At 36.0% G+C, this 26,186-nt stretch overlaps 1 protein-coding gene across 1 annotated transcript in view; it reads right to left on the reverse strand.

Annotated features, from left to right (window-relative positions):
- The window catches only part of BAZ2B (bromodomain adjacent to zinc finger domain 2B), a 156,374-nt gene that overhangs the window by 48,194 nt on the left and 81,994 nt on the right, over positions 1 to 26,186 (reverse strand). The window contains 5 exon segments of the mRNA XM_021074758.1: positions 624 to 878; positions 4,054 to 4,194; positions 22,792 to 22,857; positions 24,340 to 24,384; positions 25,759 to 25,824. Of these exon segments, the coding sequence (XP_020930417.1) occupies positions 624 to 878; positions 4,054 to 4,194; positions 22,792 to 22,857; positions 24,340 to 24,384; positions 25,759 to 25,824 (573 nt within the window).

The following is a 26,186-nucleotide window of genomic DNA, read 5'->3' on the forward strand; positions in this document are numbered from 1 at the left end:
TCAGAAGGCATACATAAGTTCTCATGGCTTTATGAATTATGAATTCTCTGTTTCAATGAATATCACTGGGGTATTTCCTTAAACCAGTTTAGTTTTTGCCAAAAGCCACAAGAAAAAAGTAATGTGGGAATGATTTACATTCCTTAGGCTTTATGAACCAGGTTTTTTTTCTTCTTCTTTTTTTTTTTTTTTGTCTCTTTGTCTTTTAAGGCCACACCCATGGCATATGGAAGTTCACAGGCTATGGGTCGAATCAGAGCTGTAGCCGTTGGACTACACCACAGCCACAGCAACTCAGGATCTGAGCCGGGTCTGCAACCTACATCAAAGCTCACAGCAATGCCAGATCCTTAACCCACTGAGCAATGCCAGGGATCGAACTTGCGTCCTCATGGATTCTAGTTGGGTTCGTTAACTGCTGAGCCACGATGGGAACTTCCTGAACCAGCTTTTTCTAAGTTTGTACCAGTTTTTATGTAAAGCAAAATCTACCTTTAACTTTCCGAGATGTTATGTAGAAAAAACTGGACCAGTCTACACAAATCTTCTGTTAATATGCTCAAGCCAGCTATTAATGCACTGAGAGTACAAATTTTAAAAAATTATATTTTGTTTTTTTTTACCTTGTATCCTGTAATTAGACCTGGATCACATACAGCAGCTGAGAGGAGCCTCACAAGCAAGTCTTGTACTTCACCCATGCTGTCCCCTATATTTAGCAATCCCTCTTGAAGAACACTCAGGTTTGGAACATCAATATTCACATCAAAGCCCAAAACTTTACCAAAGTTTCGTAAGAACTGCACCACCATGAGACAGTCTGAAAATGTACTTCCAGAGAGAACAAGTCCTGGAATACGGGGCAACTCTGGCAAAGGCTGAAAATGAAATAAAATAAAGAAAGAAAAAATAATTTTAAAAGCCATGATTTAGTATTTCATGAAGTAAAATAAGTTGCTTCCTTCCTCTTGTATTATACCAGTAGTTTTTCCTCTGGATTTTAAATTCCCTGGGGGCATTTCTGTAATCCCATGGTAGGAAGCATAGAATCCTGAATACAAGTAACGATCAATAAATTTTGGTTGGGAGTTCCCATCGTGGCTCAGCGGAAACAAATCTGACTAGTATCCATGAAGATACAGGTTCAATCCCTGGCCTTGCTCAGTGGGTCGGGGATCCAGTGTTGCTGTGACCTGTGCTGTAGGTGGCCGACTTGGCTCAAATCCTGTGTTGCTGTGGCTGTGGTGTAGACTGGCAGCTGCAGCTCTGAGTTGATCCCTAGCCTGGGAACCTCCATGTGCCGCAGGTATGGCCTTACAAACACACACACACACAAATTCTTTATTTGAACTCAGCATGAACTTAGATCTCTACAAAAGACAATGTTAATTTTAGCTTGCATATTGACAAAGCATGGGTTATATAACTGGAGCAAAAATTAAATAACATAAGAAATAAATAGCTCAAAAGTACTTTAACATGAACATACCTAGTAGGGCATGTGCAATAGCTTCTTCTAATGATGGACACTGATTTATAATTCACACCCTTTTGGAAGCTCAGAAACTAAGGTCGGAGAGAGTGGTACCATCTTTAGCTAATGAATGCAGATAAATTACTCAGTGCACATAATCAGAAACCATGCCCATAATAAGAATCCAGTAGTATTCCAACTTATCAGTCTTTTGATTTCCTGCCTATATCAATTCTGTACTACAATTAGAAAGTTGGGAGTTCCCGTCGTGACGCAGTGGTTAACGAATCCAACAAGGAACCATGAGGTTGCGGGTTCGGTCCCTGCCCTTGCTCAGTGGGTTGACGTTCCGGCGTTGCTGTGAGCTGTGGTGTAGGTTGCAGACGTGGCTCGGATCCCGCGTTGCTGTGGCTCTGGCGTAGGCCGGTGGCTACAGCTCCGATTCAACCCCTAGCCTGGGAACCTCCATATGCCGCAGGAGCGGCCCAAGAAATAGCAAAAAAAAAAAAAAAAAAAAAAAAAGAAAGAAAGTTGCCTCTTTTTCTACTTCTCAAATATGCTCACATATTAACATTTTAATGACTAAATTATACTATCAGTTATCATGGACATTAAAAAAAAAGAAATAGATAATCTAAATTAAAAACATTTTTGTCCATGATGGGGATTCAATAATAATACTTTCAATTCTGATTGGGAAAAAATATGGCTTATAAATATTTCTATTTATCTGAATTGGTTCTTGCTCAAAACAGCTTCCTGGAGTTCCCGTTGTGGCGCAGAGGAAATGAATCCGACTAGGAACCATGAGGTTGTGGGTTCGATTCCTGGCCTCGCTCAGTGGGTTAAGGTGGGTTAAGGATCTGGTGTTGCCGTGAGCTGTGGTGTAGGTTGCAGACGCGGCTCGGATCTGGTGTTGCTGTGGCTGTGGTGTAGGCTATCAGCTACAGCTCCAATTAGACCCCTAGCTTGGGAACCTCCATATGCCGCAAGTGCGGCCCTCAAAAAGACAAAAGACAAAAACAAACAAACAAACAAACAAAAAACAGCTTCTTCCACTCTGCACCTAATAACTAACCAAAGACCTTTTCTACTAATAATATGTGGAAACACAGAACTATGGATAATAGCTGATACTATACAAATCTTCTGTTACATATGAAAACATTTAATTCTGAGTCTGAACCATATTAGACATACTCATTTCCATATGATTCTAAAAATTTATGTAACAAAGGTAACAAAAGTCAGGCTTAAATTGGACTTACATATATTTTACATATATTTGCTATAGTGCATACGGACTTAAAAATAAAATATCACTTGGGATCACTTAGGATTAAAAAAATGATCATTTAGGATTAGCAAGTAAAAAGCTCACTTAGGATTTTAAAAAAATTACTCACTATGAGCTTATTAATTGTGTTAATTAACCAAGATATCCATTTTGTGCTTAGGAAATTTAAAAATCCAATTGACTAAAACCAGTATGCATAATTTCATTTTATTTAAAAGCATTTATCTAAGTAAATAAATAGAATATTAATATAATTAAATTTTCCACTTGGGTGCTAAAAGTTTGCTTTAAGCACTTTAGAAAAGAGTTTGCAGAATCAAGAGACAATTACTATTTATATATTAGATGAATGTAAGTAAATATAGATGCTACTGACCAAGTATAACAACTATTATTGAGACTATTACAGAGATGATAGGAATATCTTCTTAACTATAGTCAAACACAATTGATTTCTACTCATAAGCATGTGAAATCATGCCAGTCATCAAGATGATTTTGCTCTTTCCAAGTCATTACTTTTATGTATTTTAGCAACATTACAAATCTGTGAAGCATGATGGAAGAGAAAACACACATGGGGTACTTTGGTTGGACACATTTCTTGGCTTTCAGGACATAAACAGTATGAGCTCTGGAGTTTAACAAACCGGGGCTTAAATCCAAGTTGCTGTATTTGCTGTATAATCTTGTGTAAGTTCCTTAACCTCTCTGTGTCTCAAGTTTTCTGTTAATGGGCATAAATATCAATTCTATAGGATTGTGGTGAAGATTAAATGAGAAAATGGATTTAAAGCACTTGGCATAGTGGCTGGCCTGTAGTTAACATACTCAATAGTTAGCTACCATCACTAAAGCATTGAAGGAGGTCAGAGACTATAAAGCCTACATATTTAAATGTCTATAGAGGCATGCGGAGGAGTTAGATCTTTCTGTACCTACATGCCTGGGAAGAGCCAAATGAAACATAGAAATCCTATGAACTTCCATAACTCATTTTTGGAGATTTCTGCAGTCTTTCTACTTAAATTAAAAAGGTTGGCAGTGTTCCATTTACATAGTAAAAATTGCAACTATCAACACAGGGCTCTAGAGAGGTTTGCTGGTGGCCATTCCGGAGAGACAGATTGACCTAGACTTGGGAATCTACCTCTCTAGCTAAAAAGGCAAGGCCTTCATAATGGCAGCTCTGGAGAAGGAATCAGGTGAGAACACAGAAAAAATTAACGAATTATGTGATCATTTCATTAATTAAAAAAAATTAATGAATTATGTGAATTACCTTTTGGTCTGCTAAGCACATGTCTTCATTAGGCTTCTTTAGCTCCTTCGCCATTTCTAATTCTAACCTTCGTTGCTCTAGTTTACGCTCTTTATTTAATCTTTTCTCATCACGTTTTTCTTGCTTCAAACGTTCTTTTTCCTTAAAAAGAAAACCATAGTCACATATTCTCATTAATCATTGCATGTGTTTGAAAAATCCCTAGTTAGAATTTTTAAAATGTTCAAAGTGTAATTCCATGAATAAAATTCATTTAGGAGATTTAAGAATAGACTTGGAATTACACAGAAAAAAATGGCTTACTTTGTTTTTCAGTATTTTCACCTTTTGAATTTCAAATTTCATCATCTTATGACTGTATGTATATATATACATGTACAAAATATCAATATGAGATTTAACCTAGATTATTTTGTTATTCAAAATTAATTTAATCCTTTCTCATGTTATGAGAATAAAATACCCATTTATAAAAACAAATACAGAAAATGCACATGGGCTACTAAATATTTATAAAACTAAGTTAACTAATATTGACAAAAATTTTTATGTAGCTCCTGGAAGCAAGAAGAGATTTACAGCATGAAAGTGGAAGCAATATGTTTGAATTTGCAAAAGCAGTTCTTTCAAAGTGAATGAGGTAGTCTTAAGATATACACTTGTGATGAAATAAAAATATTATTTACCACTATAAATAACATTTAAAAGAATGTAAAATGGGTTCCGAAGTCAATTCTAAAAGCATTAAAATATTGCAGGTAATGGCAACAATATGGAAATAATTTCCTATTTCCCTGTTGCAAGGGATGACATTCTGTTGGAGAAAGTCAAATGATTTCTCTAATACTAGTGTCATTACTTTATTATACCTCAAAACAATTCTTTAAAATCAAAGTATAACTGACTTATTATATTGGTTTCAGTATTTTTATACATTGTGAAATATTGAGGTCGAGATATGTGCACCTTTTTATAGAATATGCTTAAATTATTATTCATTTTTATACTGCCTCTAAATTTCTGGGTTACTGATTTATGCAGACATTTAGGAGGGGAATGATAAAAAACTTTTACATGAAGTTATTGATATCAAAAATGTCATACAATTAGTCTTATCAATTATAAACTAAAAGCAGGTTCTGAAAGTCTAATAACATGAAATATACACAATTAACATGTAACATTCCCATAATACAGATTTCTAAATCAAATTATCATTGGTAGAACAATATTGTTTTCTAGAATTGGATGTTAATCTTTTTTATATTTTCTAGTTTCTTATTAATGTTTTTCTTGGTCTCTCTCTTTTTTTAAAAAAATCATTATTATTATTTTAGGGCCAGACCTGGGGCATATGGAGGTTCCCAGGCCAGGGGTCAAATCAGAGCTGTAGCTGCTGGCCTATGCCACAGTCACAGCAATGCATGATCTAAGCCACATCTACAACCTACACCACAGCTCATGGCAACACTGGATCCTTAATCCACTGAGCGAGGCCAGGGATCGAACCTGTGTCCTCATGGATGCTAGTCAAATTCGCTTCTGTTCAGCCACGATGGGAACTCTGGATCTTTAATTTTTAAACACATGAAATGCTGCTTTTCCAAAGAGAAGACAAACTTCTTGGTCACTTACCAGAATAATGAATTACAATCACCAATAGAAAAAAATGTGTTAACATTTATGATGGAGCATGATGGAGGATAATGTGAGAAAAAGAATGTATATATGCATGTGTGACTGGGTCACTTTGCTGTATAGTAGAAAATTGATAGAACAGTGTAAACCAGCTATAATGGAAAAAATAAAAATCATTAAAAAAAGAAAAAATATGTTAAATGTCCCATAAATTCCAAACTAGCTGGTATAAATTTTTCTACTATATAGGAATAATCCAGAATTTTTAATGATGTTTTAAATAATAGTTATACAGTAATTGTGACTGCTCTACTATTTACTAAGAACTGTTAAAATAGTTTTTTTTTTTTTTTTTTTTTTTTGTCTTTTTGTCTTTTTGTCTTTTGTTGTTGTTGTTGTTGTTGTTGCTATTTCTTGGGCCGCTCCCACGGCATATGGAGGTTCCCAGGCTAGGGGTTGAATCGGAGCTGTAGCCACCGGCCTACGCCAGAGCCACAGCAACGCGGGATCCGAGCCGCGTCTGCAACCTACACCACAGCTCACGGCAACGCCGGATCGTTAACCCGCTGAGCAAGGGCAGGGACCGAACCCGCAACCACATGGTTCCTAGTCGGATTCGTTAACCACTGCGCCACGACGGGAACTCCAAACTTTTTTTTTTTTTTTTTTGTCTTTTTGTCTAAAATAGTTATTTTAAAAAGAGCGAAAGGATCTATCTACATGACTAATGCTCTTTTTACTGTGCCAACTTCACATTAGCGGCCATCTCGGGGTACACAGATACTTCAACGATACGCAGACAGTAAGTAGAGTGCATTTAATGCCATGAGATAAATGTGCCTTATATTCTTGGATATCACCTTTACTTAGTGATATGCAGTATTTTGCCAATTTAAAAAGCATGGCCAAGAGTTCCCATCGTGGTGCAGTGGTTGACGAATCCAACTAGGAACCATGAGGTTGCGGGTTCGATCCCTGGCCTTGTTCAGTGGGTTAAGGATCTGGCGTTGCCGTGAGCTATGGTGTAGGTCGCAGATGCAGCTCGGATCCCACGTTGCTGAGGCTCTGGCGCAGGCTGGCGGTTACAGCTCCAATTGGACCCCTAGCCTGGGAACCTCGATATGCCGTGGGAGCGGCCCTAGAAAAGGCAAAATGACCAAAAAAAAAAAAAAAAAAAAAAGCATGGCCATAACACAGGATAGAATATAAAATGATATCAATTTTTAGAATAAAATGGAGATTTTCAAGACACCTTAGAAATTTGCAGGACATTTATTACTTAAATACCAGCATCTACTCCCTTGAGGGGATACTTGAAAGGAAACATTGGGTCTCTAAACTGAACAAGTTTATTTGCTAATTTATTTAGTGAATGCTATTGAATTATATAGAGCTAATATAAATTCTATGATTCTGGTACAAAGTGACTCTCAAAGAACCAGAGCTTCTAGGATCCTCTCAACGATCAACTAATATTTAAAATGGCATATAAGGACAGTCACAAACTAGCCCCACACAAGTTCTGGTCTACTAGCTCATGATTCGCAGTGAATTTCCCACACTTGTCACATTGTGTGATATACCAGTGTTGAGGAGACATTGTAATGAGTTTGCGGCATTGCTTGAATGCTAACACTAATCACCAAGAGAAGGAGGAGGAGAAAGAAGAAAAGGAGGAGAAAGGGGAAGGAGAAGGGGAGGAGGAGAAGCAACAAAGCCAAGAGAGGTGTGTACACAAGGTTAAAACTGACTAACCCCCTCTTTGCAACTTCCTCCTCTCTGACCCCATAGGCTCTGTTTAGTCACAACACTGTACCTGTGTACATGTCATCCCCTCTGCCTGGAATGCATAGCCCCTCCTGCTTTATACAAAAATAAAACCTGTGTTTTTATTTTTCCCACAACAAGTTCAGGGATTTTAATATTTCCCTTTTCGTGCTTCCACATAACTTATTATAGCATTTATTGCACCAAGTGACAATTATTTGTTTAAAGTTGATCTCTCCCACTGTGGTGTGAGCTTCTAGAGGTCAAAAGAACAAACTCATTCACCCGCCTCTTTTCGGACCTATTCAATTCCCAGCAATATAGTTTGCCAGAAAACTTCACGAGAGATTTTAATGATTTTATCATTCTCTCCGACACTCAAGCCTGTATCAATTCAACTTTCCTCTCCCACTGGTCTGTTGTTCTTTTTTCCAATTATACCAGTTAAACTATGTCCATAATGGACATATTCAATGTGTCTTAACATGTAAAAGTTATCAAAGCATTTGTTAGTCTGCTGAATGATTAAATCTACAAGTGCCACACTGTTTAAATTTCAAGGCAGTAACTTAAGACTGCCTAAAAATGTCTATGAAATATGGCTCTTCTTGACTATATTTTAGATTGACTATACTTGGCCTTCATTCCCGGCTCTCCCTTTCCTTGCCCAGTTTTCAAGATGTAGAAGCTTTATAAATGTGGATTCCTGGAACATATGTTGTTTAAAATAAAACATCTTCTTTATCATCTTAATTGTAGTAATAAAATTTTCTGTATCAAAATATTACTAATATCTTGGCTAAGAAGTCAATTAAATTTCATCTCAAAGTTGAAATACTTTTTAATAGCGAATGCATTACATTTAGATTACACTAAACAGCCTAAGATACATAGGGTGAAATTTTTAAAAGCAGGGTTTTTTTACTCACATAAAAAGATTATTTTAGGGACTGTAAAAGCATAAATGAAAGTACTTACAGAAATCTTATAGCAAAACAAATATATGATATGAATATACTCTGTTTTAGAATTGTGGAAGTTTAAAAACTAAACAATGACTATGGTAGGAGGACTTGTTATTGTAAAGTTTTACAACTAATCAGACTGAAAAACGAGGCCATTTTTAAGAGACCATGTTGCAAAGATGCCTGTTTTTTTTGTTTTTTGTTTTTTGTATGTTACGATTCTATTGGGTCTCTTAAGTGTTTGCTCTGGGCATAATTAGGAGAATACATTTCTTTTGACAGCAACTTGTACTTAAACTTCAAAGACATAAATATTATTTAGGAGGCACAGATTTACCTCAGGGTGCAAGAAGAATAAAAGTGTTAATAAGATTAATAACTCAGAATAGATTTACAAGGAGATCCTGCTGAATAGCATTGAGAACTTTGTCTAGATACTCATGTTCCAACAGAAGAAAGGGTGGGGGAAAAAATGTAATTGTAATGTATACATGTAAGGATAACCTGACCCCCTTGCTGTACAGTGGGAAAATAAAAAAAAATTAAAAAAAAAAGATTAATAACTTAAGCCATTTACAGAAAACATATAAAAAACAAAAATGATATTATTTTATATTACATATTGAGTAGAGTAGAACAATCAGGGTGATTTTTTTAAAAGGCCTACTTTTAAAATTAAAATGTAATAAAAATTAAGTTTAAATAAATGAAAAAGTTATGAATCACATGACAAAATAAATTCTTATTTTAAAATTTTAATAAAATTTATATTTCATTTATGTTATATTTTATTATATTTTACAGGTACAAAGTACTATTTAAAAAGAATAAAACCTTCTGGTTATCACATTTTCGTAAAATCCACCAAAGAATTACACAAAAGTCTGTGCTTACATTAGATTAAGTATCATTAAATACTGCTAAAGCAGCTACTATTGCACAAATGTCTCCTAAATTAAACTCAAAATTGTTAATAATTCTTGAGTCAGAGATTTTAACATATCTAAGTTACAGTGATAACAATTCTTTTCAAAAATGACTTTGTTATGTGACATTCAATATTTTATTGCATCGTTAATATAAAATCCCTTACATGTTTTTTAAGACAATTTAATTTTAAAACTGAAGTACATTATGTAAAGTACAACATACAAGTATGTCATGTAAGTATACTTACTTTGTCTTCAACTGAAAAATGGATCTGTTTAAACAAAACTGTCTATGTGGGCAATTCTACTTTTTATTTTTCACTAAGTAATGATTAATATAAATGTAGGATTATAAAATATTCTCATGACTTGAATCATTGAGAGGGTTATACATTTTTTTTCTGCTTTCAATTAGTTTTTACATGACTTCTGAAACCTGAACTATTCTCTTCTATTTTATGTTTTTATTTCCTAAAGTGCTGACAAAGTCATTTTGTAATAGATGCATGCTTAACAACCTTTTGTACTTTACTGATCCTTGGAGAGATATACAAAAGACTCTGTTGTAATAACTATGGTTGATTTTTCAGCTAATATGAGCAAAGTGTTTATAAATTTGTACCTGGCATAGTATGAAGTTTTTATACATGAAATAGGATATTTTGAGCTACTTTGTCACACTGCTTAAACCAACCTAAGTTTCTAGTGATTATTAATATTGAAAGCACATATATTTCATACAACTTGAATATAGTGGAAAATAAACCTTTTTTATTCATGTGGCTAAGCACTTTTCTTTCCTACATTACATTATAAAAGTATTATAAATTATGATATCATAAATTTAATAAGTAAGGTAATTTATATGTCTGAATAATCTCACTAATCACAGATTTATATAAAGGGAAAACTAGAAATTAGATTTCTAAGTTAGAGAACCAATATAAATTTTAGAAGATTTTAGTGAAAAATATATTAAGTTAAATCAGAATGTAAATCAGTGTAGTTAGTGTACACAAAGAAACATAAAAATGGTGTTCTGTTACTTTTCTACTTTGATGACTATGGGGAGTTTCTTGAAATAATCTCAGATGTTATAGGAGATTTTTAATTAACAAGGTGAAAGCAATTAATTTTTAACCTCATAATTCTTTAAACATTACCCATAAAATCTGCATTTTTGTTTATCCTATTTTTTTCTTTGCAACCTAGTAATTGAATCTCTAAAGGTATTAAAATTTAGAATCAAGGGTTACATAGTCCATTTCCAAACTTTTAGCTGGCCCTGCCTAAGTATCATATGGCTTTATCTTTATGATAAAATTTGTCTTTAGTAGTTAATAACAAAAAAATTGCAACTGAGCAGAATATGAAGGCAAGATGTGCCCATTATTGGCATAATACTAGTTACACCTTATACACATGAAGTAATAATGAAGAAATGTACAAGTACATATAGAAATATCTTGTTAACATTCACTGAAGAACAAATTTATGTAAAAGATTTGGTGAAAAATTACCTGTAAAATATATACCTAGTCACTGCTTGATTTTTTTTTTTTTTTTTTTTGGCTGCACCAGCATCATGTGGAAGTTCCAGGGCCAGGGATCCAACCCAGGTTGCTGCAGTGACAATGCTGGATCCTTAACCTGCTGAGCCACTGTGGAACTCCACTGCTTAACTGTTTATACTGTAAAGTTTTATCTCTTTGATATGATAAAAAGGATCTTTAATATTTTTTTGTTTTTCCCACAGTATCTAATTTAATGCTGTGTACACAATAGTATTTTAGGAAGCTATCATTCAATAGAGGAACACAATTTTAATCTGAGTAGTTGGTAAATTTATTTAATCCTGTTTACAGGTCTATAGTTATTAGAGGTTGTTAACAACATTTTAAGAATTCAGAGTTTTCTCAAGCATTTCAGCTAATATGAGCAAAGTGTTTATAAATTTGTACCTGGCATAGTATGAAGTTTTTATACATGAAATAGGATATTTTGAGCTACTTTGCATTCTCAAGCATTCTGATAAAGGATATTTGTGACATAGTTATTGTACTGTTATTTTAAGTAATGGTTCCTTAAGTGTTTAACTGAAAGAAAAAAAGAAAACCACCTAGAATAAAATAATTTTATTATTATATAAAGAGAATTATATAGACAGAATACATAATAATGTATTCTTTCTTTAATGGTTTTGCTTTATTCTTACTTTGTTCTCTTAGCACTTTCACTGCCACTTTCACTTAACTCATTCATTCATTCAACTACAATTTTCTAAGCACCTACCTATACACCTGGCTGTAATCACTGGCAATATGATGGTAGACAAGACAGGCAAGATTGCTGTCTTCACAGATCTTATGGTCTGGGATAAAACAGACCATTAACAAGTATGGCAAAATTAGGTGTTCTGGGAAGGCCTCTTTGACAAGTTAACATATGATCTCTGACTGAACAATAAGAAATACTTGAATATTTGATGGAAAAAAATAATAGTAAAGACCCTTTGCTTAGGAATAATAAAAAGACAAAAATGACTTGAACATAGTATATAAGGTACAAGATTTATGATGTAAAGTTGAAGGGGTTGGCAGAGGTCAGGGCATATGGGTTTGATGTGTCATAGTGAAGAATGTAGACTTTATTACAATTGCAATGAGAAGCCACTCAATGGTGTTAAGATATAATCTGATTCATTTTCTGAAAAGATCACTCTGCTGCTCTGTGGAGAATGCATGGGAAGTGCTGAGGAAAGCAAGAAAGAAAGCAGGGAGAACAGGCTCTTTTACTATGCTTTAAAAGCTATTACTTTCTGTAGATAGGTATACACACACACACACACAAACACACATATATATAACATTTGCTACTTTAATACTTTGGCATGGTTGCCTTTGACACTTCTTTTCTAATTATGTATGCTTGGCATGGACAGCCCTATCAAGAACTTGTATTGTTTCAATATAAGTGGGTTAATTTTCCCTTATCTGATGCTTGTTTTTATACCTCTAAGTACTTCAGATTGAAGAATAAATATTTTCTACGCTATTCTTGTTTCTTTTTTTTCTCAGGATGAGATGAGGTAACCAGAAGAGGAAGAGCTATTCTGGTTTCTCATATCCCTTTGCAAGTTTTATTGGAAGCACTCTGCCTGATTCCATCTAGCCAAGGGTGTATCCTTTTCCCATGAAAGGTGTTCTTGGGCCTTGAGGAAGATTCTTAGAAGATTTAATTTAAATTATCTTAATTTATACTATGGCTGCCACCTTCCACTCAATGCAGATCTTACTCACTCTCTTCATCAGCTTTTCCTACTCCTCTCCCAGGCCACAAAGGTGAATATGAAAAACACAATGGGGAGGCGGATGAAGATGGCAGAGGAGTAAGACATCGCACTCACCTTCTCCCACAAACACATCAAAAAAACACATCTACATGTAAAATGACTCACATAGAACATCTACTGAATGCTGGCAGAAGAACTTAAACCTCCAAAAAGGGCAAGAAACTCGACATAACTGGGTAGAACAAAAGAAAAAAAGAGTGAGAGAGAGAGAAAAAAGGAATCAGGATGGGACTAGCATTCTTGAGAGGGAGTTGTGAAGGAGAAAAGGAACCCACACCCTGGGAAGCCACGTAACTGACAGGGAGATCAGCCGAGATGGAGGGACCTCAAAGTCGAGAAGAAAAGCATAGCAGCTGCACTGAGGAGGGCAAAGTAGAGCCACACAGATCATCTGAACCACCCACCCGGACACCAAGCCTGAGACACTTGGGTGGAGGCTGGGCACTGAGGCTTAGGCTCCGGAGGTCAGTCCCGGGAAGAGGACTGGGGTTGGCTGTGTGGGTACAGCCTGAGGGGCTAAGGAGCTGTGTGCCACAGGTTGGGCAGCAGTGTGCTATGGGCTGGAGAGTGGAACACCACAGCAGAGAGAACCAGGGAGAAGGTCTGGGCTGGCAGGAGAAGCAAGGCGGCATAGTTGAGGAGGGCAAAAAGAGGAGGAGTGGACCACCATAGGAATCTCCCCATGCACGTATGCACGGGCTCTCAGATGGCGGGGCGGATCTGGTGCAGGCTACGGGTGGCAAGAAGCCACTTGCTTGGGCTGAGGGAGACTGGGAGCTTTTCGTACAGGCTGTGGGTGGCTGGGCACCCCTTGTGTGGGCTGGGGACAGTGTGGGGCTAAGTGTGACGTGGTGCCTCTTGGTGATCTACAGATGGCAGGGGCAGATTGCAACAGTCTTCTCAGAGGCCGGAGAGAGGCATGGCCTGCCACCACTGGGGAGCTGTGAGTGGGCTCCCCTTGCAGCCCTAGTCACCTCTGGGGTTGGTTAAAAAAAAAAAAAAAAAAAAAGGGCACTGCAACCAAGCACCATACATTGTGGCTCTCATACCCCTGGGAACACACCTGCCTTGCAGCTGCCACTGCCAAACACTCTGGGTGGTGCCCAGAAGCTTGATCACTGTCCCTTCCCAAAACCCTACAACCAGGAACAGTTGGTGCAGCACCTCCTGTGTGGGCTGAGTGGGATGGGGTGCTTCCTGTGTGGTCTGCAGTTGGTGGGGGCAAACCACTGCAGTTATCACTGACTCCAGAGGTGGGCATGGCCCACTGCCACTGGGGATCCCTGAATAAGAACCACTTGCAGCCTCAACCACCTCAGAGGGCAACACAGAGGAGAACATTGCGACAGAACACCAACTGTTGTTGCTCTCACTCCTCTGGGAGCACACCCACCCAGCTGCTGCCACTGCAAAATGCTCTGGGCAGTGTCCAGATGCTTGATTACTGTCCCTTCCCAGGAACTTACAACTAGAAGCAGCTGGTTTAGCACCTCATGTGGGGGCTAAGCATGACGAGGTGCTTCTTGCATGGTCTGCAGGTCACGGGGGCAAATCACCACAATTATCACCGACTCCAGAGGTGGGCATGGCCTGCCACCACTAGGGGTCCGAGAACAAGCACCACCTGGAGCCCCCATTACCTTAAGGGTACACAGAGGAGAGCACTGTGACCAAACGCCACCTGTTGTTGCTCTTGCACCCCTAGAAGCACACTGGCACAGATGCTGCCACTGCTGAATGCTCTGGGCAGTGCCCACAAGCTTGATCTCTGTCACTTCCCAGGATCCTGCAATCACGAGCAGCTTGTTTACCACTTCCTGTGTGGGCTAAGTGAGACAGGGTGCTTCTTGTGTGGTCTGCAGGTGGCAAGGGCAAACTACCATAGTTATCACTGACTCTGGAGGTGGGCATGGCCTGCTACCACTAAGGGTCCTGAACAGGCACCACTTGTGGCTCTAATCACCTCATAGGAGGGCACTGCAATCAAACACTACCTCTTGTTGCTCTCGCTCCCCTGGGAACTCACACACCATGCCTTTGCCACTGCCAAATGCTCTGGGCACTGCCTAAATCTGCCTAAGGCTCATTAACATGTCCCAGGGCTCTGAAACTAGGAGTAGCTTGTGCCACCTTCCTTCAGGTCCTTGCTACTGTCAAGACCCCAGCTACCAGGCACTGACTACTAGCTCTACCCACTGCTTCCTTCTCTCTAGAAACACGCTCAGCACCCTGGGGATAATAGCCTGCTCACACCAAAGAAAGAGACAGCAAATATCCAAACTCCCATGCCAAAAATAAATAGTAATGCCCCACAAAATACAAAGGGGTGCTCTTGCATAGAAATAGCCCTCCAAGACTACAGTTTGGTTTACCTAAACTCACAGAAAAATAAAAATATAAGCAAGATGAAGAAGCTCAGGAAACATTCCCAGTTAAAAGAACAGGACGATTCACCTGATGGAGCAAACAATGAAACAGAACTCTGCAGCCTAGTAGACACTGAGTTCAAAAAGGAGACAGTGAAAATACTGAAGGAATTAATAGTGAATATGAAGGAATTAAGAGTGGATATAAACAGTAATGCAGATTACTTTAGAAAAGAACTAGAAAATATAAGGAGGAACTAAGAAAAATTAGAAAATTCATCTGCAGAGACACAAACTGAGCTAAAGACAATAAAGACCAGAATGAATAATACAGAGGAAGGAATTAGTGATGTGGCAGATAGAATAAAGGAAGTCACCCAATCAGGACAGCAGACAGAAAAACAAATGAAAAAACACGAAAGCAATGTAAGAGATCTATGGGATAAGATAAAGTGTCCAATCTATGCAAAATAGGAATTCCAGAAGGAGAAGAAAAAGAAAAGGGGATTGAAAATATATTTGAGGAGTTCCCATCGTGGCGCAGTGGTTAACGAATCTGACTAGGAACCATGAGGTTGCGGGTTCGGTCCCTGCCCTTGCTCAGTGGGTTAACGATCCGGCGTTGCTGTGAGCTGTGGTGTAGGTTGCAGACGCGGCTCGGATCCTGCGTTGCTGTGCCTCTGGCGTAGGCCGGTGGCTACAGCTCCGATTCAACCCCTAGCCTGGGAACCTCCATATGCCGAGGGAGCGGCCCAAGAGATAGCAACAACAACAACAACAACAACAACAACAACAACAACAACAAAAGACAAAAAGACAAAAGACAAAAATATATATATATATATATATATATATTTGAAAAAAATTATGGCTGAAAACTTCCAAAATATAAAGGAAAGTGATATCAAGATACAGGAAGCACAGAGAGCCCCAAACAAGTTGAATCTAAATAGGCCCACACCAAGACATATTATAATAAAAATGGCAAAAGTTAAAGACAAAAAGAGGATTCTAAAGGCAGCAAGAGAAAAACAAAGCATTAATTATAAGGGAACCCCCATAAGGCTATCAGCTGATTTCTCTACAGAAACACTACAGGCCAGAAGGGAATGGCAAGATATATTTAAAGCGCTGAAAGGAAAAAATTTGCAGCCTAGAATACTCTATCCAGCAAGAATATTATTTAAAATAGAAGGGGAAATAAAGAATTTCTCCAACAAACAAAAGCTGAAAGAGTACAGCAATACTAAACCCATTCTAAAAGAAATACGGAAAGGGCTTCTCTAAATATAAAAGAAGTGAGAAGAAATAGGATGGAGGAAACCACAATTGGAAAATAATCACTTAAATAAACCCGCATACAGATCTAAAAAAGAAAAAAAAAAAAAAAAACTACTGTAAAAGTGCTGATAAACACAAGGAAGAGCAAAAGGATACACATGAGGATGTTTAAAAAGGACGACAAAATCAGAATGTGGGGAAGGAAAGTAAGAAAATATAGATTCATTTTTCTTTTTTTTTTTTTTTAATAATGTGTTTGAGCATATATGATTATCAGCCTAAAGCAAGCAGATATAGGAAGGGGTTAACATACTTAAAAACACAGGGCAACTGCAAATCAAAACCAATTCACATTACATTCACAAAAACTAAAAAAAAAAAAAAAAAAAGTATTTAAGCATAAAATAAATGGAAATCATCCAACCAAAAAAAGAAAGGAAGAAAGGAGAAACATAGAATCAACTGGAAAACAAGGTTTAAAATGGCAATAAATACATATCTATTCATAATTACCTTAAATGTCAATGGACTGAATGCTCCAATCAAAAGACACAAAATGGCAGATTGGATAAAAAAGCAAAAACCTTCAATCTGCTGTCTACAAGAGACTCACCTTTGGGCAAAGGACACATATATATTGAAAGTGAGGGGATGGGAAAAGATATTCCATGCCAATGGACAAGACAGGAAAGCAGGAGTTGCAATACTCATATCGGACAAAATAGAGTTAAAAATGAAGGCCATAAAGAAAGACAAAGAAGGACACTATTTAATGGTAAAAGGATCCATTCAAGAAGAGGATATTACAATCGTCAATATATATGTCCCTAATATAGGAGCACCCAGTTACCTACAACAAATACTAACAGACATAAAAGGAGAAATTGATGGGAATACAATCATAGTAGGAGACTTTAACACCCCACTCACATCAGTGGACAGATCCTCTAGACAGAAAATCAATAAGGCAACAGAGATCCTAAATGACACAATAGAAAAGTTAAGACTTAACTGACATTTTTAGGACATTACATCCAAAAAACTCAGAATATACATTCTTAAGTGCACATGGAACATTCTCAAGGATCAATGACATAATGGGGCACAAAACTAACCTCAACAAATTTAAGAGTATAGAAATTATTTCAAGAATCTTCTCTGACCACAATGGCATGAAACTAGAAATCAACCACAAGAAAAGAAATGAGAAAAAAATAACTACATTGAGACTAAACATGCTACTAAAAAAACCAAAGGGTCAATAAGGTAATTAGGAAGGAAATTAAAAAATACTTCAAGACAAATAATAATGAAGACACAAGCACTCAAAATCTATGGCATGCTGCAAAAGCAGTGCTCAGAGGGAAGTTCATAGCAATATAGGCCTTCCTCAAAAAAGAAGAAAAATCTCACATCAAATCAACAACTTAACCCACAACCTAATAAATTAGTAAAAAAAGAACAAACAAAAAACTAAAGTCAGCAGAAGGAAGGAAATCATAAAGATCAGAGAGAAAACCAATAAAATAGATTCAAAAAACAAGAGAAAAACAATCAATAAAACCAAGAGGTGGTTTTTTGAAAAGGTAAACAAAATTGATAAACCTATGGCCAGGCTCACCAAGATGAGGAGAGAAAAAACCCAAATAAAAAAAAATAAGAAATAAAAAAGGGGAAATCGCAATGGATACTGTAGAAATACAAAAAAACCTTAAGAAAATACTATGAACAATTGTATGCTAACAAATTTGACAACCTGGAAGAAATGGAAAACTTTCTAGAGACTTACAGCCTGCCAAAACTGAACCAAGAAGAAACAGATCAACTGAACAGATTGATCACTAGAAATGAAATTGAATATGTCATAAAAAACACTCCCTACAAATAAAAGTCCAGGACCAGATGGCTTCACAGATAAATTCTACCAAACATACAAAGAGGAATTTATACCCGTCCTCCTTAAGCCTTCTCAAAAGGTTGAAGAAGAAACGTTCCCAAAGACATTCTATGACGTTACCATCACCCTAATATCAAAACCAGACAAAGATACCTCCAAAAAAGAAAACTCTACGCCAATATATTTGATGAATATAGTCACAAAAATTCTCAACAAAATTTTAGCCAACTGAGTCTAACAACATATAAAAAAGATGATACACCACAACCAAATGGGATTCATCCCAGGTGCACATGGACGGTTCTACATGTGCAAATCAATCAACATCAAAGACCACATTAACAAAAGAAGAGTCAAAAACCACATGATCATCTCAATAGATGCAGAAAAAGCATTTGACAATGTCCAACATCCATTCATGATAAAAACTCTTACCAAAGTGGGTATAAAGGGAACATACCTTAACATAATTAAAGCCATTTATGACAAACCCAGAGCAAATATAATACTCAATGGACAAAAGGTGAAAGTCTTCCCACTAAAATCTGGAAAAAAACAAGGATGCCCACTCTCACCACTGTTATTCAACAGAGTATTGGAAGTTCTAGCCATAGTAATCAGACAAACGAAAGAAATAAAAGGCATCCAAATAGGAAGAGAAGAGGTAAAACTGTCACTGTATGCAGATGACATGATGCTACATATATAGAAAATCCTAAGGACTAAACCAAAAAACTATATAAACTGATCAACAAATTTAGCAAAGTAGCAGGATAAGAGATTAACATTCAGAAATCAGTCTCATTTCTGTATACTAACAATGAAATATTAGAAAAAGAATACAAAAATACAATACCTTTTAAAATTGCACCCCCCAAAAATCAAATACCTGGGAATAAACCTGACCAAGGAGTCAAAAGACTTACATGCTGAGAACTATAAAACATTAATCAAGGAAATTAAAGAAGATGTAAAGAAACGGAAAGCTATTTCATGCTCTTGGGTTGGAAAAATTAATATTGTACAAAAGGCCATCTGCCCAAAGCAATCTACAGAGTCAATGCAATCCCTATCAAATTACCCACAACATTTTTCACAGAACTAGAACAAACAATCCAAACATTTATATGGAACCACAAAAGACCCAGAATTGCCAAAGCAATCCTGAGGAATAAAAACCAAGCAGGAGGCATAATTCTCCCAGACTTCAGGCACTATTACAAAGCCACAGACGGTATGGTACTGGTACCAAAACAGACATACACACCAATGGAACAGAATAGAGAACCCAGAAATAATCCCAGAAACCTATGGTCAGTTAATCTTCGACAAAGGAGGCAAGAACATAAAATGGGAAAAAGACAGTCTTTTCAGCAAGCATTGCTGGGAAACCTGGACAGCTGCATGTACATCAATGAAACTAGAACACACCCTCACACCATGCATGAAAATAAACTCAAAATGGCTAAAAGACTTAAATATAAGACAAGACACCATCAAACTCCTGGAAGAGAACATAGGTAAAACATTCTCTGATATCAACCTTCCAAAGGTTTTCTCAGGTCAGTCTCCCAAAGCAACAGAAATAAAAGCAAAAATAAACCAGTGGGACCTAATCAAACTGACAAGCTTTTGCACAACAAAGGGAACCATTAAAAAAAAAAAAAGACAACTTACAGAATGGGAGAAAACAGTTTCAAACAATGCAACTGACAAGGGCTTAATCTCTAAAATATACAAACAACTTATACAACTCAACAGCAAAAAAAACAACAACCTAAGGGAAAATGGGCAAAAGACCCGACTAGACACTTCTCCAAAGAAGATATACACATGGCCAACAAGCACATCACTGATAATTAGAGAAATGCACATGAAAACTACTATGAGGTACCACCTCACACCAGTCAGAATGGCAATCAATAAGAAGTCCACAAATAACAAATGCTAGACAGAATGTGGAGAAAAGGGAACCCTCCTGCACTGTTGGCAGGAATGTAAATTGGTAAAACCACTATGGAGAACAGTATGGAGGTACCTTAGAAAACTATACATAAAACTACCATATGACCCAGCAATCCCACTCTTGGTCATATATCTGGACAAAACTTTCCTTGAAAAAGCACATGCACCTGCATGTTCATTACAGCACTATCCACAATAGCCAAGACATGGAAACAACCTAAATGTCCACTGATAGAGGGTTGGATTAAGAAGATGTGGTATATATACACAATGGAATATTATTCAGCCACAAAAAAGAACAAAACAATGTCATTTGCAGCAACAAGGATGGAACTAGAGACTCTCATACTAAGTAAAGTAAGTCAGAAAGGGAAAGACAAATACCATATGATTTCACTTATATCTGGACTCTAATATATGGCATAAATGAACCTTTTCACAGAAAAGAAAATCACAGACATGGAGAATAGATTTGTGGGTTGCCAAGAGGGAGGGGGAGGGACTGGGAATTTGGTGTTAATAGATGCAAACTATTGACTTGGGAATGGATAAGCAAAGGATCCTGCTGTATAGCACTGGATACTATGTCTGGTCTTGTGATGGTATATGATAATGTGAGAAAAAAGAATCTATACATGTATGTATGACTGGGTCATCTCACTGTGCAGTAGGAAATTGACAGACACTGTAAATCAAGTATGATGGAAAAAATAAAAATCATTATAAAAAATAAAATATAATTGTTCATTACTTAAAAAAAAAAGAAAAGAGAAAAACGCAATGGAAGAGGTCATGATTCTTGAGCCTTTTGGGACATTTGTCCCCTCAGATGATCTTATCCTTACCATTCTCTTAGGTGTTCCCTCCTACGAAATCCTAGTATACCTGGAGAGAATGCTCTTGGTTATTTTCATCATTCTGTCTTTCTTTAGCTTTTGTCTCCAACAGGAAAAATCAAACTCACAAGTTCTAGTTCTTCTTAGTCCTTCTGATAAGATTACAAAACATAATTGGCAGAGAAGAACTTGTCTCTTGAGGGACTTTCTAGGTCTTTTTCCTGAGTTACTCCCTCAGTTCCCAACTCTCCAGAAAGGAGAAAATAAGGTTAGGCTTTTAGAATTTTAATTAATCCCCTTCCCTACTCTCCCACCACTGCTTTCAGAAGGAAAGAGAGTTAGCAGCCATGCCCATTCCTGTCATCTGTTACCCCTCTCTTTCCCTGCCTGTCATTTTTCAGAGATTATGGTTATAAATTCATGGAGAGATTCCCTTATTATGTTAGATGTAGAGGGTGTCAGTGATCCTGGATAATTAACAGGTAAGTAAAAAAAGACAGTAGAAAAAAAAATGTTAGGTCAAAACCTCCATAAAGTTGAGGAGAGTCACAGAAAGTAATTGCTGGAAGAGACTTTAGAAGTAATTTATGTTAGTAGTTCCCGACACTGGCTATGCATCTTGCTAGGCCCACTCCACATAGCAAACATTTATGTAGTAATAAGTAACTGTAAGCACGATGTGGTGCCAGGCACTGTTCCAAGAACTTTACACATACACTCATAAAGATACAGACCCGCTTAATCATCACTACAAACCCTACGAAGTAGGAATTTAGTTATCACTCCATTTCATAGATGAAAAAAATTGAATGACAGAGGTTAAATAACTTGCCCTAGGTCATAGAGATGGAATGTACTGAAATCAGAATTCAAATCCTGATAACTTGGTTACAAGGTCCAGGTTCCTAAACAATACACACACTGTGCCTTCATACCAGAAATCTATAACGACAGTTTAAGCCAAAGCTGAGGCCTCAAAAGTGAAATATAGGGCTCTCAACTTCTAGACCAGACTCATTTTTATTAGTTATCATTTATTAAATGCTTATCTCACTTGATAATCTTATAATCTTACGAGGTAAGAATTATTATCTCAATTTTAAAGAAGAAATAGCCTGAAGAGGTAAAGCAAGTTGGTTTAGAGCCAGCATGGGTATCTGAGAACTGCAAAGCCCTGATTATAATGGCCATAGTTCTTTTCCACTGTTTTAATGCAGAGTGCATTCCTTTGTAATATATTTTTTAACCTTTGAATGATTTCTATTAAAATCTATGTAAGCTCATTGTGACTTATTTCAATAATTTTCTTATTCTGAATTATATGGTAAAAGTCTGTTTCAAGACTTAATTTACACATGGAATGCTAAAGAATAATTTAGTTGAACTGACTAATGTTTGAATTAGGACATATAGGATTGTCTAGGCATGCTTTAACATAAATTTTATAAAACTCTTGTTACAGTAAGAAATAGCTACTTTTATCCAAACAAATGCCATTCACTACATTAAAAAAAAAAAGATCATTAAAATCTCAGCCAAGAAAATTAATACATACATTGGAATCCTTCCTACATTCTTTTATGTTCTAAGATTCAGTTACTATCTCTACCTTTAGTTTCCTTATGAAAGCCAGTAAATCATGACAAACCCATACTCCAAAAAGTTTAGATTTAGAAGAACAAGTGCTTTAAGAAAAAATGCTAATTTATGTCTAGGTAATATTTTTTGAAACATACACTTACTTCTGCTTTTTTACGAGCTTCCATAGCTTTCATAAGCATCATATGTTGTCGCCTTCTCTCTCGCTCCTATTAGGCCAGATAAAATTAGGAATATAACTCAACTGTAGTTAACCATTTGATTTTCAAATGAAAAAACGAAACAAAACAAAACAAAAAAAACTCAGTATAGCATGTTTAGCATTTATAGACAAGTCACAGTAAATACTAAATATAAGACAAGAATGGCCAGTCTGTGCATGTTTTAGTTCAGGTTTAGAAAGCAAATACAAGAACAATCAAAAGCAAAAAGATAAAGCAATGAACATGGAGACAGTGTAAACAGAAGCATACAGATTTACTCATGGTCAGTTGTGATGCTCCTTCAAAAGCTGGCAGAACAAAAAGCATAATGGTTGGCTGGAACAGGTCAGTTACCTTACATCTGCTGTTAAAAAACCACAAATATGTACTATAGCCAATTAAACTAAAGGTTGCTTTGTTCTTAAATTTTTAGATCAGGCAGAAATTGATTTATAATCACTTTCACTTCATGGTTTTAGAATTAGTTGTTTTTATTTCAAGTACATTATCATTTTGTAAATCCAATAAGCCACCAACAAATTAGTATTTCCTTTTAAAGCTTTTATACCAATTTAAACAAGTCATGATTCATATACCAACATCAATGAAATGAGATATTCCTGTTTACTGATGTCTGCCACTTGGTGGGCTATTTAAAGCCACAGAAGCTGCACTGTGGGCTAATAAGTGGAATCTAAAAGGCACAGTATGAAGATAAGGTAAGCACTAGCTTACTTTGATAGTCTCATTTCATTTTAAAATAAAAAAATCACATAATTATAATAATTAATCAATTCTTTTTGTTTAAATATATGTAGTCCCCCCAAAGGGATATTTCTAAAATTTGTCCATAAAACAAAATATATTTCATATTCTCTCATCAACCTAACTCAAAATTCCCATTGTATTCAATGGCAGTTTTGCATCTAGAATGATGGGAGAATATGGGTCATAACTGTATCTAATTGTATAGTGATCCAACTTTCATTGTGACATCAGTAATGTAAATTTTTAGACAGCAGCCTTACATAAGGCTTGCCCAATCCAATTAAAAATCTTGGGATGTACTATACTTCTTTATAGACAGTCAAGCAGATGTATGCAATGCACTGTGCTGTAAAGCCATGCAGCAGTATGTAATATGACAGCAGCCAGTGCTACACTTTATGCATTGCTATGACAACCATATCACAACCAAATCACAATGCGGTGTTAGATGTACAAAAATAAACATACCCATACCATATCTAGTCTATGCCTCTCCAACTCCTGGTAGAAAGAGTTGGCACAACATTATGAAACAGAAATCACAGAGTCATGAAACCAATTTTTAACCCCCCAAAAGATACCAATACCAAAGCAAGGAATTTAAGCAGGAATTATACTGGAAATTTTTAAGAAAATATTTTGAAGATTTTTCCAAAAATAGATTTAAGAGAAATTCTAAAATGTACATTTCAATAATTGTATAACTATATGTATACAGACCTGATGCTTTAGAAGAACAGCTTGTTGTCTTCTCATTTCTTTTTCCTTAAAAAAAAGAAACATTTAATACATGATATTTAAGGAACGTTTAGAACATACTACAAGTATTAACAGTTCCTTTTCTGAGATCCTATAGTTGTCCATTAGGTTGAATCACATGAAATTGCAAATATCCAACCATTTTTTTACTTATAAAAAGTGGCAACTTCAAATGGTTCTACCTAACAGATAAAAATTGTATGATAGGAGCAAGGATCTGTATTCAGTAGCCATTTAAAGTTAAAATTCAATAACCTAATGGGATATGTCAATGGCAGAGCTAGTCAGAACATAGCAGATACAGTTGGTACTTAAAAAAAAATACATAGTAGTGAAACCCTCAATTAAAACTCTCTCCACCCTGAATATAAATCCCTGGATATACTCTATGATTAACAGCATCCTTATAATTTCTAGATATGTATATGAATGAGAGTGACAAGAGACAAAGCAATAAGCTTGAGATTTTTATGCCCAACTGTAACTCAGGGCACCATCCCAAAATGGTAAGGCTTAATGGAAACAATTCTGTGAATGTCACCAATTTGAATATTTTTATAAAGGTAAAATATGAATGAAATTAATATAAGGGGAACCATGAAAAGGAATAGAAATCTAAAGAATTAACTATGACAGTCTATGTGGAAAAGGTAACAAATAGCTCCCTTGCTTTATAAGATACAGTTGTAGTGGCTGTTGCTGTTGCCAAGGACCACTTAATTACTCAATTTCAGTAAACAATTATCAGAAAAAGTGGAAAGTAAGGGGTGGAATGTGGGCACGGGGTGGGGAGGGGGGGACTGGAGAGGGAAGGAGGATCCAACTCTCTTGTGTTTCATGTAAGAAAATCAAACTCAAAACATCCCTAAAGAACACTTTAAGTTATAATAATCAACAATGGCTAGTTTTATTACTGGTAAATAAGAGCTGATAAAGTTGAGATTCTGTTTCTGAAGGCTTTTCACTTTTTAAGGGTAAAAATAGCTGCTGGACTTAAACAAAGAAAAAGTTATAATCTAAGGAGAGAATTGGATTTGGGACATGATTTGAAACAAACATAAATGATACGAAATAGCTTTGAAGAGATCTTACTTAACCATCAAAACTATATATAGGTATTACACAATAGTTTGCATTTCTGATTCGGTGTCTGCTATTTAAAGAGCTCAAAGTATTACGTATAACCTATATAATGAAATCTAAAAAAATATACAATATATAGAAAATAAAAGCACACATTACATACATGTCATATCTGTGCTAAATATTTTTTTAGATAGTCATTTTAAGGAGGGCTATTTTTAAATAAAATTGATACTGCTATAACATCATATAGTTTTTATTTTTGAAAAACGAAAACTGATTTTCATCTAGACTAACCTTTATTCGTTTCTCAGCTTCCAATAATTTGGCATTTGCTGCTTCTTCCTTCTTTTTCTTTTTTGCCTGTGCATGCAAAACAGGTCTCAAAGTCATGCAACGGCTCACTACAACTTGAAAACAATCTGTGACTTGAAAACGGAGCTACATGCTTCACAAGTACAAAACAACATGTAACATATATGTAGACAATTATAGATTTTTCCATAGTTAACATTATATTTAATATATTAATTTTATTTCTCATGTATAGATTAGCACTGATATAAAAAAATGCTTAAATTCACAAAAGTATGTCAGCTTTTATTTTCAAATTGTATTAAAAATCTAAACCGTGTTGATATTATATTACATTGAAACTTAATCACAGAAAAAATTATGTAATTTTCACTTTATTTCTGATTTTTAAAAGTAAAACACGATTACTG

This window comes from Sus scrofa, chromosome 15 (assembly GCF_000003025.6).
Source record: "Sus scrofa isolate TJ Tabasco breed Duroc chromosome 15, Sscrofa11.1, whole genome shotgun sequence".
Classification (NCBI taxonomy): domain Eukaryota; kingdom Metazoa; phylum Chordata; class Mammalia; order Artiodactyla; family Suidae; genus Sus; species Sus scrofa.